This window comes from Schistocerca americana, chromosome 5 (genome assembly GCF_021461395.2).
Source record: "Schistocerca americana isolate TAMUIC-IGC-003095 chromosome 5, iqSchAmer2.1, whole genome shotgun sequence".
Classification (NCBI taxonomy): Eukaryota; Metazoa; Arthropoda; class Insecta; order Orthoptera; family Acrididae; genus Schistocerca; species Schistocerca americana.
The window spans coordinates 235,461,266-235,479,680 of NC_060123.1; the positions used below are offsets into that span (position 1 = coordinate 235,461,266).

At 38.9% G+C, this 18,415-nt stretch overlaps 1 protein-coding gene across 1 annotated transcript in view; it reads right to left on the bottom strand.

Annotated features, from left to right (window-relative positions):
* The window catches only part of LOC124615980 (fatty acid synthase-like), a 394,674-nt gene that overhangs the window by 176,251 nt on the left and 200,008 nt on the right, over positions 1 to 18,415 (bottom strand). The window contains exon 15 of the mRNA XM_047144185.1: positions 12,181 to 12,294. Coding sequence (XP_047000141.1) covers positions 12,181 to 12,294 — 114 coding nt within the window. The remainder of the gene's footprint in view (positions 1 to 12,180; positions 12,295 to 18,415) is intronic.

Here is an 18,415-nt window from a genome sequence, read left to right on the forward strand (position 1 = left end):
CGTAGCACTAAGCATCTATGGCCGGACTACTTGTTTGACGTAATATCACCACTTTCATATAACTTAAATGGCTTAAGCAGTGCATGCCAGGAGAGTTCTCAGGAGTTGCAAATGTTATCTGTCCCATAGAGGGCCAGTCTATAGCCCGAGAGACACCAGCCACCACTTGAAGCACTAAGCTGAGAGGTGCACCAGAGGTATCAAAACTGTAAGATATCTCTACAGGACATATCACAATTAGTAACAGCCAGTTGGTGTGTCAAGCAGAGAGGGGTATTAGGGGAACCCAAGGGCAAGATCTATATACAGTGCACACCACAATTAAGAACAAAAGCAAAACTAACACAGATGAAGGTGTATGAGGGAAAGGAGGAGGAGGGGGGGGGGGGGGGTGAGGCAAATGATAAGTTGCTTGTGTGAGAAAATGTTCTCAAACCAGTCTGGTTCCATGTTTAATTAGTGTTTGGAGTGACTTCTCATGGCAATGATGGGAGCTGTAAGCTACTTCACTGATCAGTCATCTCACTGCAGTGCCAGTTTGGCATGTACTACAACCATCTGCCAGCTGCCCTGATTGCAGTGCTAGTGTGGTGCAGTCCACCCAACTGCAAAAGAGTCAGCTCAAGTTATGGTCACTTGCCAGTCAGCTGAGCCCAGCACCAGGCAAAGTGATCTACATTTTCTGTTAACCCATTTTCAGCATTTCTGAATGTAACATCACTATGACACACCCTCTGCCACACATAATTGATTGTGTGCATCCTCTGCCATAAAACATTGGTACAAAAGACCCTTTATAGTGCAACACTGGTGTGAAGCACTTTCCATTATGGAACATTGGTTTGAATCACCCTCTGCCACGAACAATCAGTATGGAGCACCCACCACCTCAGGACATAGTACAAAGCACCCTCTACCACACAATGGTTTGAAGTGCTCTCTGCTACTCAGTACTGGTATAGAGCACCCTCTGTCATGCTGCATTCTTACACAGCACCTTCTGCAATGCAACACTGATGTGAAGCATGCAACATTGGTACAAAGCACCTTCTGCTATGAAACATCATAACAAAAGCACCCTCTGCCACAAAGACTGATATGAAGCACCCTCTGCCACACAACATTGGTACAAAGTGCCCTCTGCAATGTAAAAATGTTAAAAAGCATCCTCTGCAATATAACATTGGAACATTCTCTGCTATGCATCTTTAATACAAAGCACCATCTGCCATGTAAATTTGGTATGAAGCACCCTCTTCCATGCAACATTGGTATGAAGCACTCTCTGCCACATTACTTCAAAACAAAACACACTATCTTTTGCAACACTGGTGTGAAGCACCCTCTGCCATTCAATATTGGCATAAGGAACTCTGCCACTAACAATCAGTAAGGAGCACCCTCCATGATGCAACATACTGTGAAGCATCCTCTGAGACACAAGATTGTTAGGAAGCAGCCTCTGCCATGCAACATTAGTATGAAGCACTCACAGGCACAAAACATTGGTAGAGTGCATCTCTATTTTGTATTATCTGTATGAAGGGCCATCTGCCATACAACATCAGCAAGAAACACTATCTGCCACATGACATAGCTACGAAGCACCTTCTGGTGCTTAACACTTGTACAAAGCTCCCTATGTCACACTATCTGCCACATGACATAGCTACGAAGCACCTTCTGGTGCTTAACACTTGTACAAAGCTCCCTATGTCACATAACACGGGTACAAAGCACCATCTGCCATATATCAGGGTACAAATATCCTCTACTATGTAACAATGGTATGGAACACTACCTAAGCTACTGTGATTCACAGAATATTATTCCATTCACTGCTAGATGACAATGGAATTGCTTTCATAGCAACAGACGAATTTAATTCATCATAGTTCAGCCACTTGGCACAAAATATTTATAAATTAGATATACAAACCTTCCTCATATCCATTTACTCATAATACAGAAACTTTGACATTGTCCTCATTGCATACATTGATTTTCTTAATTTTTCACACAATGGCAAGTCAAGGATAGAATAACAACAAAATGGAAAAGTATAGATTGCGACTCACCACATACAGGGGGTGTTGAGTAGTAGAAAGATCTAATGAAACAGAATCTTAGAAACTATCCAGCTTTCAGACAAAGTCATTCTGCAGAAGTAGAAAACTCACATTTGCACAAACACAACTAATACACATTGTCTTCCAGTGCTAAGGACCAACTGTGACTGCATCTGATTTGAGGAACAATCTAGCTGGGGAGGGTATCAGGGTAAGGGACAGGCAGGGGGGCAATGAGGGGGAGGAACAAGAAGGCTCTAGTGGGTGGGGGGGAGCAGGGTAGGGGGTTGTGAGGGAGGGGGAGGGAGGGAGTGTTGAGAAATAGAGAATGGAAAAGAACAATGTATGTGCTTTGCTGGGATAAAAGGAATACGTAGTAGTGGAGTGGAAGCAGGGACGGAGATAGCTAGGTGGTGGACAGCAATTAGAAAAGGGCAAGGTGACTAGGGTTACAGGAACAGGGGATATGATATAGGTAGAGTTGACACCTGTACATTTCAGAAAAGCTGGTGTAGGCGAGAAGAATCCAGATGGCACAGCCTGTGAAGCAGTCATTAAAGTGAAGCACATCATATTGGGCAGCATTTTCAGTTTTCAGCAACTATATGGTCCATATGTCTCCAAGTCCCAGTTTGGCAGTGGCCAGTCAAGTGGACAGTTGGCTTGTTAGTTATCATGTCTATGTAGGAAACACCACTCTGGTTGCAGCTACATTGACAGATCACATGGCTGCTTTTACAAGTGGCTCTGCCTGTAATGAGATAGGAGATGCCTTTAACAGGACTGGAGTAGATGATATGAGGATGTATGGGACACGTCTTGCATCTAGGTCTATTGCAAGAATGTGAGCCAGGAGGCAATGGGTTGGCAGCAGGGATGTATTAAAGACTGACAAAGGATATTACACAGGATGGCTTGGCAGAGAAATATCGCTGTGGGAGGCGAGAGCTAAGAAGTGGTGAGGACATTGTTCATTCCAGGTCTTGATGAGAAGTAGTTAAAATCCTGGTAGAGAACATGATTCAGCTGCTCCAGTCCTGGACAATATTGACTCATGAGGGAAGCACTCCTTTGTAGCTGGACAGTGGATATATAGGGGATAGTAGGTGACTTGTGAGGTAAGGTTGAGGGGGTAACTTTTGCTTGTGAAGGCCTCAGTGAGACTGTTTACAAATTTGGGGAGGGATTGCTTGTCATTACAGACACTTGCCAACCCCACATACCCACAGCTCACCTACAAAAGAGCACTTGTCCTCATCTCATCACTCAGACCACCAAAGACTGAAGCAACTAAATTAAATTCTATGCCAGAGTTTTGACTACCTCTCATTGTGCTGTGCAGTGAGGAATCCTCCTCACCCTCCCACAGTGGTATTCCATCACTCATGTAATTTACACAATATCCTTATCCATCCCTACTTCACCCCTGCTTCTAACACCTTGCCTCATGGCTCATGTACCTGCAACAGACCTAATTGCAAGATATGTCCTATAAATCCTCTCATTACCACCTAATTCAGTCATGTCACAGGCATCTCTGCCCCATCAAATGCAGGGCCACCTGTGAAAGCAGTCATGTGATTTACCAACCTAGCTGCAACCACTGTGGTACATCCCACACAGACATGACAAGAAACAGGCTGTCTGTCTGCATGAATGACCACTGCCACACTGTGACCAAGAGACAGCTGGGCCACCCAGTTTCTGAAAATACTACCTAAAATAATGTTCTATACTTAAATGACTGCTTCATGGCCTGTGCCATCTTGATTCTTCCCATCAACATCAGCTTTTCTGACTCATGCTGATGTGTCCTTCGTTTCCAAACCATAGTGACCTCAACCTCTGCTAGTCCCTGCCCTACATGTGTCTATCCTTGCATGGATACCACTTCAGTACTCTTTATGTCTTCTGCCCCACCATTGCACCTACACAGTTCTTTCCACTCTCCTACTTCTCTCCCCAACCTCCCAGCCCCCTTGCCCCGCAGAGCTGCACCTAGCAGCCCTATCCTGTCCCACCACATCCCTGTGTGCTTCCACAGGCAGCTCTAGCATATCCCCCTCCCTCCTTACTCCATGCCTCTTCCTTACCTCTACTATTCACCTCAGCCATATTGCTAATCACATCAGAGGCACTCTTAGTCAGGCCTTCCTGCATGAGTTGTACTTGTGGGAATGTGTGTTTGTTTTCTGCTTATGAAGAAGTAATTTGTCTGACAGCTGAAATATTTCTAGCTTTCTTTTTCATCATGCCTGTTGTAATGGAACCACTAAACATACCTTTTTTTTTTTGCAAAGTATTGTAGTTTGTGATACTATACAGGTTAAAGTAATGACCCTTGTGATACATTATTAATATAACACTTACTTGTTTGCTGTAATCACTACCATTATAAAACATTAAATACATTTTGTACTTTTTTGTTAATAATTTCAATCATATCAATATACGTATCTCTCGATGTAACTATCAAAATATCTGTGATCTGTACACTACAGTATCTTTGTTGTTAATTTTTGTGTATCAGTATTGTAGAGTCTGTTGTCGAGCCGTGAGGCAGTTGCAGTTGTGATGATGAAGTTGGTTGGACTCTGGAATCTGATGCTGTACAGTTATGATGGAATGAGATGCAAACAATCATGATGAGTTATATTATTTGTAAATGATTTCTTTGAATTATGCAAAATGTATTTGTAAATGATTTATTTGAATTATGCAAAGTGTTTTGATTGATGCTATGAAGTGAAAGAATTGACATACATCAAACATTTGAAGCAAAATTCAGTACTTGCTTCATTATTTCATTCACATATATGAAAGCAACAACCCATCCCTCTTGTAGGTAACGAGATCACCAAACTAGACAACCTACCAAAAAATAATTCCATGTCAATGAGACAAAAGTAAATTATATTGTTCTTAACATCCATTTGCTCATTTTCTTTTGTCACATAAACGGACACACAGTTTTGCTAATTGTTGGTGTTGATATTATTTATGCCAACAGAATGAAGAGGCATCTTAAACTGTCTGCAACACAACGCTACCTCTACATGGCATGTAGCAATCTACCATTTTGATATTGTTATTTTTGTTAAGGTTTTTCTTAAATTTTCAGCAATGTCATGCTCCCAGGACTGCATATCTAACCATGGTCCGAGGCTGCTTTGGTGCCAGTAGTAATTCGGAAAAATTGCCTGGCCACCTAATGAGGGCTGCACAAGTATAGTTGGATAGTGGGGCTGTTAGTTAGTTAGTTAGCTAGTTAGTTGGTTATGTGTTCCATTGATCAATCGCACAGTACGGTAGCCATTATAATGTGGAACATGTCAAGTGCACAAGAAATGCACATATGATGGCCTTCCAACCTGTCTGATTTTCTTTTAAGGGTTTACTCCCCTAGGGAGTACCTGAGAGCCTCCCTAAGCTATGGAGAGAGTATAATAGGGAAACCCATTTAGTGTTCATTGATTTTTTTAAGGCATTTGATAATGCTGATAGAGAGAAACTGAGGAGAATTATGAGTGAAAGAGTATATCCATGACACCTAACGAAACTTCCTGGCAGATTAAAACCGTGTGCCAGACCGAGACTCGAACTCGGGACCTTTGCCTCTCGTGGGCAAGTGCTCTATCAACTGAGCTACCCAAGCGCGACTCACACCGTGTCCTCGCAGCTTTACTTCTGCCAGTACCTCATCTCCTACATTCCAAAATTTACAGAAGCTCTCCTGCAAACCTTGCAGAACTAGCACTCCTGAAAGAAAAGCTGTGGCTAAGCCATGTCTCCGCATATCCTTTCTTTCAGGAGTGCCAGTTCTGCAAGGTTCGCAGGAGTGCTTCTGTAAAGTTTGGAATGCAGGAGATGAGGTACTGGCAGAAGTAAAGCTGTGAGGATGCGGCGTGAGTTGTGCTTGGGTAGCTCAGTTGGTAGAGCACTTGTCCGCGAAAGGCAAAGGTCCCGAGTTCGAGTCTCGGTCCGGCACAAGGTTTTAATCTGCCAGGAAGTTTCATATAAGTGAACATTCCACTGCAGAGTGAAAATCTCATTCTGGAAACATCCCCCGGGCTGTGGCTAAGCCATGTCTCCGCAATATCCTTTCTTGCAGGAGTGCTAGTTCTGCAAGGTTCGCAGGAGAGCTTCTGTAAAGTTTGGAACGTAGGAGATGAGGTACTGGCAGAAGTAAAGCTGTGAGGACGGGTCGTGAATCGTGCTTGGGTAGCTCAGTTGGTAGAGCACTTGCCCGCGAAAGACAAAGGCCCTGAGTTCGAGTCTCAGTCTGGCACATGGTTTTAATCTGCCAGGAAGTTTCATATCAGTGCAGACTCTGCTGCAGAGTGAAAATCTCATTCTGCAGGACACCTAATGTTTTAAAAAGTCTGTACAAACACACAATTGTAATTTTAGATATAAATGGTACTCTGACACAACCTATAGTCACAAATAAAGGAGTAAGACAAAGGTGCAGCATTTCACTCACACTTTTTAACATTTATTTAGATGTTGCTTTTCAGAAATGGAAGGAGATATTTAATGAGGGAATTAAGATTAACAGTAATCCCCACTTATATTGTCTTTTATATGCAGACAACACTACAGAACTGGTGGATAATGAAGATGATCTACAGAGGGGAATACATTTACTAGGTAAGCTCTGTGAGGAGCACCATTTGAGGATTTCAGAAAAGAAGACAAAGCCATTGGCTTTCAAAGGGAAACATCCTGTGTGGACAAAAATTGTGATCAACAATAGAGCAATGGAACATGTCAAACATTTTAATTATTTAGGTTGTGATGTCACATGAGTATGATGAAGTCAATAGAGAAATAATTAGCAAAGTTTGGGGATATCTGCAGAACAATAAACACGTGTGTAAAAAATAAAATGAAGAAAGAAACAAGATTAAAATTTTATAAGACAATGGCAGTTCCAGTGCTTGTTTACAAAAGTGAATTGTATGTTATACGTAAATGTCAAGAAAGTCAAATACAAAGAGGGGGCATGAGGTTTCCAAGAGCAGTAAAAGGATGCACAAGTGCTGACAGTGCATTTTCAACTTCTCGCGGCGTAATGAATAATCCATTAAATTTCGGGCATGCAGCCGCGCAAATAAAATTTTATTTGCGCGGCTGCATGCCCGAAATTTAATGGATTAAGGGCTGACAGATTTAGAAACCTGGAAATTAGGAAAGAACTGAATATATTTAACATCCTCAACAAAATACAATAAAACAGAAGAAATTGGAATGAACATCTTGAGAGAATGAGTGGAGGAAGATAACCTCTCCAGATAAGAAGATTTAAGCCAGTAGGAGAAGAAGTCAGGGAAGACTGAGAAATTGATGAGTACTGCAACAGGCAAAACAAAACAAAAAATTGACTAATGCTTGAAGCGAAGATGATAATGATATTTTGAATGTGTATATCACAGTTTAGTTAAAGCTGACTTTCCTTGAGGACCCTCCCAAAACCTTTCATCTGGATCCATCTTCCTTCACACATTGGTAATTACTTGTTTAGTCACCTTCTTATTGATTGATTGTTCATCATTTTTGTACATAGTTACAAACAGATATTGGACAAATCAACTTTTGTGACCTGATGAAATGAGACAATGTGAATTTATGTGTGATGCTTAAGAATTGCTCTACCAACTAAGCCATCCAAGGATGACTCATGACCCATCCTCACAGCTTCAATTCTGCCAAAAGCTGTGAGGATGGGTCATGAGTCATGCTGGGATAGTGCAGTTGGTAGAGCACTTGCCCACGAAAGGCAATGGTCCCAAATTCGACTCCTGGTCTGGCACACAGTTTGAATCTGCCAGGAAGTTTCATATCAGCGCACACTCCGCTGCAGAGTGAAAATCTCATTCTGTTTGGAACATGTTCTTTCCTAGCATTTGGTGGGTGCATTTTGATATCATTTTCTACTATTTCTGTAAAGTAGGAGTTAAATTTATTTGCAACTTTCTTTGGGTATGATATTTTGGTTGAGTTTTCCAGTGTGTCAATATTGTGGTGTTCTTCACATTGTTTTTCTGTTTCTTCTCTCACTATGTCCCATATAGCATTCATTTTGTTTGGGATACTTTTTACAAAATTCTCATTTGCCAGTTTCTTAGTCATTTCAATGACTTAGTTTAGGAAATGTTTATATCTCCTAAAATAAGCATCAAAATCTGGTTTTCCCTCTTCTTTTGATACATCATATAGTTATCTCTTTTTCTGAAGTGATGCCAGTATGCCTGGCATAAGCCAATTTCTTTTCTTATTTTTCTGTGTTTTCCTGTTTCTTCTGGGATGGTGGGGAGGAAACACAGTTCAAATTAATAGGAGAAGATGTTACTGAAAGCATCAAACTTTTCATTTGTGCCTGCAATGTTGTAAACTTCTTTCCACTTTTCTCTGTTTAGGAAATAAAGAGAGGAATTTATATCTTGTTCACTGTAGCTCTGAACAACAGCTGATACAGACTGTTTTGAAAGTTAATAATGATTTTTTAGCTGTACAAAATTATTTATGCATTGTGATCCCCTAAGCCTGTATTGAAAGTTTGTGTGTTGTACTTACATGGCGTGTTTGTAAATATTTGGTCAATGGTTGACACTGATGTTGCTGTTATCCATGTTTCTGCTTCTATATTAGGCTTCAAATTAAAAGTTAAAAGAAGGTTCAAGAGATCAGATTTTGTTTTGAATCTTTCAGGAAGTTAATATTAAAATCCCCACACATAATAAGATTTTTGCACCTTTTTGTTATGATGTGGAGGTATGATTCCAGACTGTTAATATGATAGATATATTGACTGTTGTGGCCTATACAAGTAAATAATAGCTACATATTCAGCTACTTTCTCCATGGGTCTCTACAGTTCTATTGAAATAGCTACCTAACAAAATTCTGCAAACTCAACATTTTTAAGTTTTCTTCTTCAAGCCAATGTTCTGGTATGCAAAGTGCAGTACCAGAGTTCAGTTAGTCTGTAGTAGAACTTAAAGTTCACTCACTTTATTTATCAGTGACTGCACGATTTGATGAAACAGTGAGAAATTTGCAAATAACTTTGGAATTTAACAAGGTCAAGGGCTAATAAACCTTTATTTCCAACTGGATGGCTGATTTTTCAACTGTTTCAGATTTACACAGTGACTGTTTTGTTTAGTGTGGTGTTTTATTTGCTGAAACTGCATACTTTTGCCTAAAAAAGTACCTGAGGGTTTTGAAATAACTGTTTCTTCTCTCTTGCCCATGTTATGTTCATCATTTGTTTTTGGCAGAACATACAGGAAGCTGATAGACAGTTTTATTTCTCTAAAGTTGATCTTTAAGTATTTTGTTGATGTGATCACACACAAACAGTTTTCCTTCATAGTTCAAGTGCATTCCGTGATTGATGTAGAGGTTTTGATGCAGCTTACTTATGTCTAGTACTTCACGTTTATCATACTCTAAACACAGTTTCTTTATTTTAATATTTGTCTTCTAGACTTCTTTGTTTACACATGAGTTGTAAAGCACATCATGCCTTTGAGATACTGTGGTAACAACTGCGTTTCGAGATTGATTCATGTCTAGAAATTTATGTGTTCTGCACACAAACATCTGTTTCCTTTTTAGCTACATTGTTCAATTCCTTTATGCAAATAATAAAGTCGCCATCTTGTGTTATTTTCTTTTGAAAATCAGCATCTACAACATGTCTGGTTCCTGCTCCAGGTTTCACTACATCAGTCACTGTTATGTCACGATTTTTTTCTCATAAAGTATTAGATCTGCTGTGGCTGTCTGCTAGTAAAAGTACACTACTCTTTTTTTCTTGATGATCTGTGTTTCTTGTTGACATTATTTCTGTAAGGTTCATTCATTTTCAAATCATGATCTTTTGTAGTACAGTCATTATCACAGTCACTTTGCAGAACATAATATTTATTATTATCAGAGAATGTAACTGTTTTTGAAGATTTTTTTGACCCTTAAGTGGATAAAACATTACCTTTATGCATCACTTTTATCCACTCGAATCATTTATCACGTCTGTCTTGCGCCTCTTCACTTGGTTTTTGTGTGGATCGTAGGCCCTGGTTTTCTTTCCTCAGTGCATCGATGTCTCTTCTTAAGGAATTGATTGTGAGTTGTAGGACTCAAACCCAGAACCAACCCTTTCACAGGTAATGTTCTTACTGACTGAGCTATCTAGGCATGACTCCAGACTTGTTCTCACAGCTTCAGTTCTTCCAGTACCTCTCACCTACTTTTCAAACTTTAAAGAAGCTTTTCTGCATACTATATGGGACTAGCACTTCTGGAAGAAAAGACAAAGCAGACAAATGACTTAACCACAGCCAAAGGGATTGTTTCCAGAAGTTTCAAAATAGCTTACAACTCTGGTGTAGACATGAAGACTCATTCTGAAACAATTGCCATGGCTGTGGCAAAGCAATTTTCTCCACAGTATCCTTTCTTATAGGAGTGCTAGTCACACAAGGAATGCCAGAGAACTTCTGTGAAGCTATAAAAGTAGGACAGATGTACTGACAGAATTGAAGTTGTGAAGACAAGTAATGAATCATGCCTGGATAGCTCAGTCAGTATGAGCATCCCCCACAAAAAGCAAGATTCCAGGTTTGAGACCCAGTTTGAAACGCAGTTCTAATCTACCAGGTAATTTTAACTAACTGCACTCTATCCATATGAAGAGCCAATACCAAACTGTGTCTAACTGCAAGTCAACCACTCAGTTGCCCCTAATGCCGTTTGCAACACATCAACAACTCCACCTGTATTCCCCCCTCCCCCAACCACCTCTTCATTTCTCCCCTCTTAATTATAGTTGAGGGGAACTGTTTCTCTAGCCAGAGCTTCATCTCATAATTCCTCTAGTCTAAGCTTTTGCTAGCCTTCTTCCCAATCCTTTGCCCTAATCCTCACTGTTTCTCTCTTTTCCTTTCCCACACCATTCATCTCTGTCTGACCCTTCCATTTTTTTCTTTTTTGCCACATTACCACATGTGTGTGGCATTGTATATCAGCAGTAGGCTGCATATATCTGCTGCCAGTCTGAGGTCTCTGCCATGCAGAGTCTTTCCTTTGGCAATTGTACATTCACACAAGATGATATCACATGTCATGACACTGTGCTGTATTCAAACAGTATGTTTGTACACTGTTTGTTCCAAGCTCTGTCATAGGGCACCAGTTACAGTTCTGAGCAGCATGTGCACCAGGAAACTAACAGCTCTACTAGCAAAGAGCAAACACCATCTGCACATCACATGGACAGAAACATACTTCCACTTGCTGGTTACATAAGACTAGGTACAGCTTCCAGCAGGCCAGTTCCAGATTGGGTTCCAATACAGTGCAGTGTTATTATCCACTCTGCTTTGCACCGTCATTGTGCCTATGCTTCTCCACACTCTGTGGTCCCTCATTGGGCACTTCCCTCCAGCCATGTGGGATGTAGCTTCTTGTTGATCTGTTATCACGCCTGTAAACTTTTTGTTTCTTATTTCAGGGGATCACAGATGATCTTTCATTTGCTGTTTTCAAGACAGCCCACTGTGAATTTGTGCACTTCATAAAGCGTCCTGTACTGCAATGTGTGAGTCATCCTTTAACACAGCAAGCAACCACATAAAAAGTGTGGATAGAAAATGTGCATTTGTGTGTGTGTGTGTGTGTGTGTGTGTGTGTGTGTGTGTGTGTGTGTGTGTTTAAGTGTAGGCAAAAAAGTACACTAACTCTAAATCTAGTAATACCTGTAGCCTATTACAGATTTCTGAGCACCACACAACACTTACGGGTGAGTGGTTGCCTGTCTATAGTTTTTGTTGTTGTTGTTATTGTGGTTGTTAAGCAAATCAGTACCTCTTCATACATTCATAGGAAGTAAATGAGGCTATAACAGGTCACTGCACTCAGATTTCTGTGCACAAATTTGTCATATGCCAAACAGGATTGATTTATGCCCAAATACAATTCCAGAAGTTAATTGTGGATGGAGAAACAATACATACATGCCATATTGTTTTGTTATGGAGCACAATGATGTCTGACATAATTAACTAATGCACTATAATCTATCAAAAATTAAAATCAGACTCACCAGAAATGCTGCAGGTGGAATAACAATATTTCCTCCTAGCACATTTTCAGTGTAATCCTTTGTTTCTTCCTGGACCTTATTGAATTCAATATATATTTCACCAGAAATAGTCCCCTAAATGTAACAGAATGCATACATTAAGTTATTGAATAAAAAGCAATGCTAAAAGTAAATAGGTTAAAAACCTGTAGGGACAAGATGGAGAAGTCTTCTGAATGTCAAAAAGACTCGGTTTTGTTTCTTTACTTCTGTCAGCTATGATTCCTAATATATATTGCCTATATTGTTATAGAATTTTTTATACATGTATCACAATAAAGGAATTCAGCACTCAAATTTATTTGGATTTGTTGGAAATTTTTGACACCATTACCTACATAGCTATAAATGAAAAACAGGAAAGGAGTGGCATATATAAGGGCATGCAGCACAATAGGTAAAATCACATACAAGCAACAGAAAGCAGTCTGCCAATAGAGTGAGTGGATGCCAGTCGGAAATCAGACCACTAAGTACGTAGTGCCACAGGTATCTGTTCTTGGTCCAATATTGTTCACCCATTTATAAACAACACTGAAGTCTGTGACAATGCACAGAAAATATGATGCACTGATGGTATGACATTAGTAAATAAAGAAAAAACTTGGTCACTCTTCAAACATGTCATATGCTGTACCTAATAGTACAATGTAACGGATCGTAAGTAATGGGAATTTTTTTATTTTACAGGCTTTATACATTCAGTTTTCAAATCTTTTTTTATATTGTTAATACACATATTCCTGATGTATGTCTGCATTTTCAGCTATTTTGAATGTTTAGTTTATTGTTGACAGTCAAAAAGGTTATGTGTGTTTTTGAATGCTCAGTAAATGTTTACTTTCGAAAAAGATGGATCAATGAACTTGCATTAAGTTTGGTTGAAAATAGGAATAAAGTGCAGCACTGCATTCTAAATGTTGACTGTGGCATTTGACAAATCTACTATGAGTAAGACAAGAGTTTATGAGTAGTATAAACTTTACAAAAAGGATCAAGAAGATGCCTGAAATAGCATCAGCCCTGGATTCTGAAGCCCATCAAGTACTGAAGACAATGTAGAAACTATATGGGAAGTGGTTCTGGAAAATCACCATCAGAGAGGTTGCTGATGAGGCAACATATCATTTTGCTCATGCCAAGCAAGTTTTTCAGATGTTTATGGCGTGATAAATGTAGCAGCAAAGCTTGTTCCAAAATTGTTGAATTTCGACCAAAAACAATGTCGCATAAACATCACTCAGGAATTGCTGAATGAAGTCAACATTGATCCAGAACTTCTAAAGAAGGTTATAACAAGTACAAAACATGGGTATATGGCTATGGCCCAATCATCCCTATGGAAACAGCCTGAAGAGCCAAGTTCGAAAAATATTTGACACATTCCATCACATGTGAAGGTTCTTCTCACTGTTCTCTTTGATTCAAATGGAATATTGTATCATCAGTTCCTGCCTTACGGACATATGGTCAATAAGGAATGCTACCTGAAAGTTATGCACTATTTGCATCAAGCAGTTCAAAGAAAATGACCAGAATTGTAGCAAAAGCACTTGCAGAAATTGCATCGCGATGCTGCTTCCACTCACACGTCAGTGCTTGTTCGTGTTGTTTCTGGCAAAAAATGAAGCCATTATGTTGCCTCTACCACTGTATTCACCCTTTTTCTGATGTTGAACAGACCCATCAGACGCTATGGTTTTGCCTCTGTTGGTGAGATAAAAACAGAACTGCTGAAGGAGCTGAATAGCAAAATGAAAAATGAGTTCCAGAAGTGCTTAAAAGATGGAAAAAAGTGCTGGCAGAAGTGTAATATATCTGAGAGGAATTGCTGTGAAGGGGCAAAGTTGATGCTGATGAAAAAACAAAGATTCTTTAAGAAAAACAAAAAGTCCCATTTCTTTTGGTTCACACCTTGTATAAACAGTATCTGCAGTCAGTTAAGCACTGTAATATTTACTATGAAAAAACTCATTCATTATTCCAACAAAAGCCAACTGTGCATAGTGTGTCACAATTTTTTTGGATCATACTTACAGCATGGAGTAAGATGAAACTCTAGCAGCAGTAATACAAAAATAATTTTTATTTTGCAAAAATGGCTATTAGAAAACAACTGGAATCATACATAAATGCCTTTCAAAATTTAAAAATACTGACATTTTCATTTATATACAGATACAAAATAATAGTGTCATTACTACATTATGAGAAAAACATGCACATGTTTATTCAACTGACAAGAAATAAAGATCAACTGCAATGTATATCAGGAGACTTAAAAATCTTCAAAAAGGTATTCAACACACAGATAATGTCTAATAAAGAGATCACAGGGCATTATGAATGAGGTGATATTTTCAAAGATGATTAAATACTGTTTACAGTGATAAGAGATTTGCTGTGTAAATGATTTTATAAATAAACAAAGTGACATTTTTGTACAGTGTTCCTACCTTAGTGAAAGAGTGAAAACAAGCAAATGAATATGGTACATTATGGCATTAACACTTTAATATGTTGTAATTTTGCTCAAAATTGTTTCCTAACTTTTTAGTTTCTTATGGTGTTGCTGACAGCATTATTCGCAACTGTAAGGTTGGATCCCAATGTCCAACATGCACAATATTTCAGCAAACAATTATGTTGTTACTGTCATGTGTGTTAATGAAGTGACTGCTTCTGTGTGAGCACAAGTCATTTGTCTCTGTGCCACTTTTCTCCTGCCTTCAGAAGTCTGCTGTGGGTGTGATGTTCCTCTGATAAAAATTTGTTGCTGAAGGAAATCTTGTTCATAGTTACTTTGACTTTGTGCAACCCTTCAGTAAGTGCAGGCTAAAGGATTCCATTATCCTAGTGAGCTGTGATGACATTTCTATTTTTACCAGAGCTTCTATGCAGAATCCCTGGAACACATCAGCCAGAAATTTGACTTGAAGAGATGTTCACTTTTTCAGGTATGCTCTGATGTTGATGTAATTTATTTTCAATGTGACACACCATGAACAGACAGATTAAATACCCCTGTGCAACACACTTTCATCAGTTGTGGGTAACTTCTGTGTGGAACTGCTTGAAGAGAAAGCTCTGGAATCAACCTGTTAGGTATTAAAATGTTTGTGACATTCATTGATGGCAAATTTGTCACAAACTTACATGTAAAAGACATCTTGGTTGAATTACTTGAACACATCCCAAGATCAAGTTCACAACGGATGCTGAAGTGGATAGATGATTACTCATTCTAGCAGTTGGCACACTGGGACAAAGCACATACAAGAAAAATAGGCATACTGAATTGTAATTGCGATCTGACAGCTGTAAGCACCTGCCACACAAAAATAGAATGTCCAAAAACTGGCTGACATGGCTGGTGCCCTATTTGAAATGGAGAGTTTCACCATGGAACTAGAACATCTGAAATGTTTCCCATAAGAATGATTACACTGAATGATAGATATGGTGAGCACTATCAGTATGGTTGGAGGAAAAAGAAGAGAAATCTGAGAAGATTATAAGTAATACATTACTATTACATGCATCTTGGAATTGTAGAGGGGCCTACTTATAGTAGGTAAAGTCGTAATAAGGAACTCATGTCTGTAAATGTACTATTTGGATGTAAAATATGCTTGAAGACTAGATCAGTTTAAAATATCCCACATGATAGTACACACATGCTGAAGATAAAGGTTGCTGAACTGTGTGCTCTACAGAAGTCTGTGGCATGAGCAATGTTTGAAGGTACTCATTGTCAGGTTCTCTTTTACATGTCAAATGACATACTCAGAAAAGGAAAATTGTGGCACATCCTTGGAGCACCACTGTCAACCACCCTAGTTGCAAACATACCAGTTTCTCATAGCTGTTGTCATACACAGATGAAAATGGCGTGTAATGTCATAATTACGATGGGGGATGACAAAACCGCCTTCTTCTCAATTTGTGTGCATACTGTTAAGTGAGAGATTTGAAAGCAATCCAACCTTCAGACATATTTTATATCCAAATGATACATTTCTGGACATTGGTTCCATTTCAAAACCTTATCTATTAATTCCACTCTACAACCCACAGAAGGCTCTAATAGGAATTGTGAGACACCCTATGTAATGTGGTGGATCATTGTCTAAGAAAATCCTAAGAATTTAAAAGAGACACTGAATTAATATTGTTTCCTGACTGTATACAAAAATACCAGAACTACTTAGTAGTGTCAGTTTCAAACTATGCAAATCTATAAAATGTCAGATCTCATGCCAATTCAGTATGATGTTTTTAGGCAGATGACTGAATATCATTACTTATAAATGAAAAGCAGAGTATTGTGTATAGTCTACAGAGGGTGTCAGTGTTGTTGTGTGTGTGAATATGCCTACTTCTGCTAAAAAATGGGAAGTACTTTAAAGTTAATCGGAATGCTGTTTTCTGTTATGTGTTTCTGTGCTCCACAAATCGATCCACTTTAGGTGACTGTTTACCTTTGCATTATTTCACATATTTCTACAGTGCTGACTTATTTTGTTAATTTGTTTTTAGCTTACAGTCCCATAATCAGACTTTGACTAACTATCATTGTCAGAGAAGGCCAAATATTCATGAACAATATGGGGAAAAATATGTTATGCATCAGGAGTGAGGTATGATGTCAGTTTTGACAGTACTGCAATTAAAAGTGTTGTAGTTAAACTGTAAATAAATGTAAAGGGAACAAACACAGAAAAACATTCATACTAAACTGGAAAAACAGTGTTTATACAAAAATTTAAATTAAATTAACACTCCCGATAAAATAAAATTAGTATGTGACAAGTGTAGTACAAAACATCTTGAACAGGTATGACATATAGAAGGTGATACAGAAACAGATTACAAGACAGAAATGACAGTTGTAACAAGAGAACATATGGAATACATAGACATTCACAATAACATAAATAAATATCTCCTCCCATGCCCAAAAATCATTTCAAAGCAGTGTCTGACACAATAAAATTCTTTGTCTCAACCAATAGCAATAACCCTTTCCTTATTGATCACATCTTGAATAGGAAAATAATATCCCTACTCTAAGCTCCTTTCTACTGTTTCCAATGTTTACAAGAAGTGGATTAAATCCCATACCTAGGACAGGTATGACAGAGGGCAACCCAAACACTGAAATCCTACAACTATTGGTTTTCCTGCTATGAGAGGAATGCTATAGCCACTTGTATGTTCAGTATTAAGAGAAATATAAAGTTCTTGGTTAGACTGAACTATGGTTCAGGTACTTATTTCAAGTGTTCAAACAGCAAATTCCAATCCATCCAATTTTCAAAGCATTTAGTACTTTTCAGCATAACAGTTTGTTCTTATGCCCATCTACAAGTAGTCGCACGTCACTCAGAACAGCCTGTCCACTGTTCAAAAGTGAATAGTTAATAACTATGTTAGAGGTGCTCTCAATGTTCAGTTCTCATCACAAATACGTATATTCTGTACACTACCTCTAATTAATGAACACTGTGATTGATTGTTAGAAGTGTATAACATTATTGTCATCAAAACTAGCTGTTGCTCATGTAAATTAACCACCACAGTGTAATTATACTTAATGAGTTGATACAGGACTGTGCTAAATGTAAACTGTGTCATTTTTTTAGATAAACATGAACTGTCTATTTTTGCCACCATTGAAAACTTCACCACTGTGATTGCAAGTATTTATCTGTAAACTTGCACTAATTATTTTTTATAGTGTAAAAACTGGCCGCCATAGACAATTAGTGAACTCCACAAGGAATAATGTGGGTGCTAATGTCAACTATACTGCTGAGATCAAGAACATTTTTGAATGCAAGCAGAACATATTTATGTGAACTTTCTGGTTCAAGGTGATCTAGAGGAAGTATTATCGAGGAGAGACTGCAAATTACAGGTCAGTTCGGTCAAAAGCACTCACCAGCATTGGCAAATAATGAGGGAACACTGTTGTGACTCGCCCATCATTCAAAGTGCCGCCACGCAATTACGCGCGTCCTCTACGTGCGGCACTGTCTGCCAGCCATGCAGCAGCTGCGCCACCTAAGCAGCCAGCTGAGCAGTGGCCGTTTGACTGGGACTCAGTGCTCATTTGAATGCTAACGTGTACACATGTCTTGCTTGTCAACTTACTCTGTGACTTATATGTGTTGTGTCGTTCTGAAATATATGT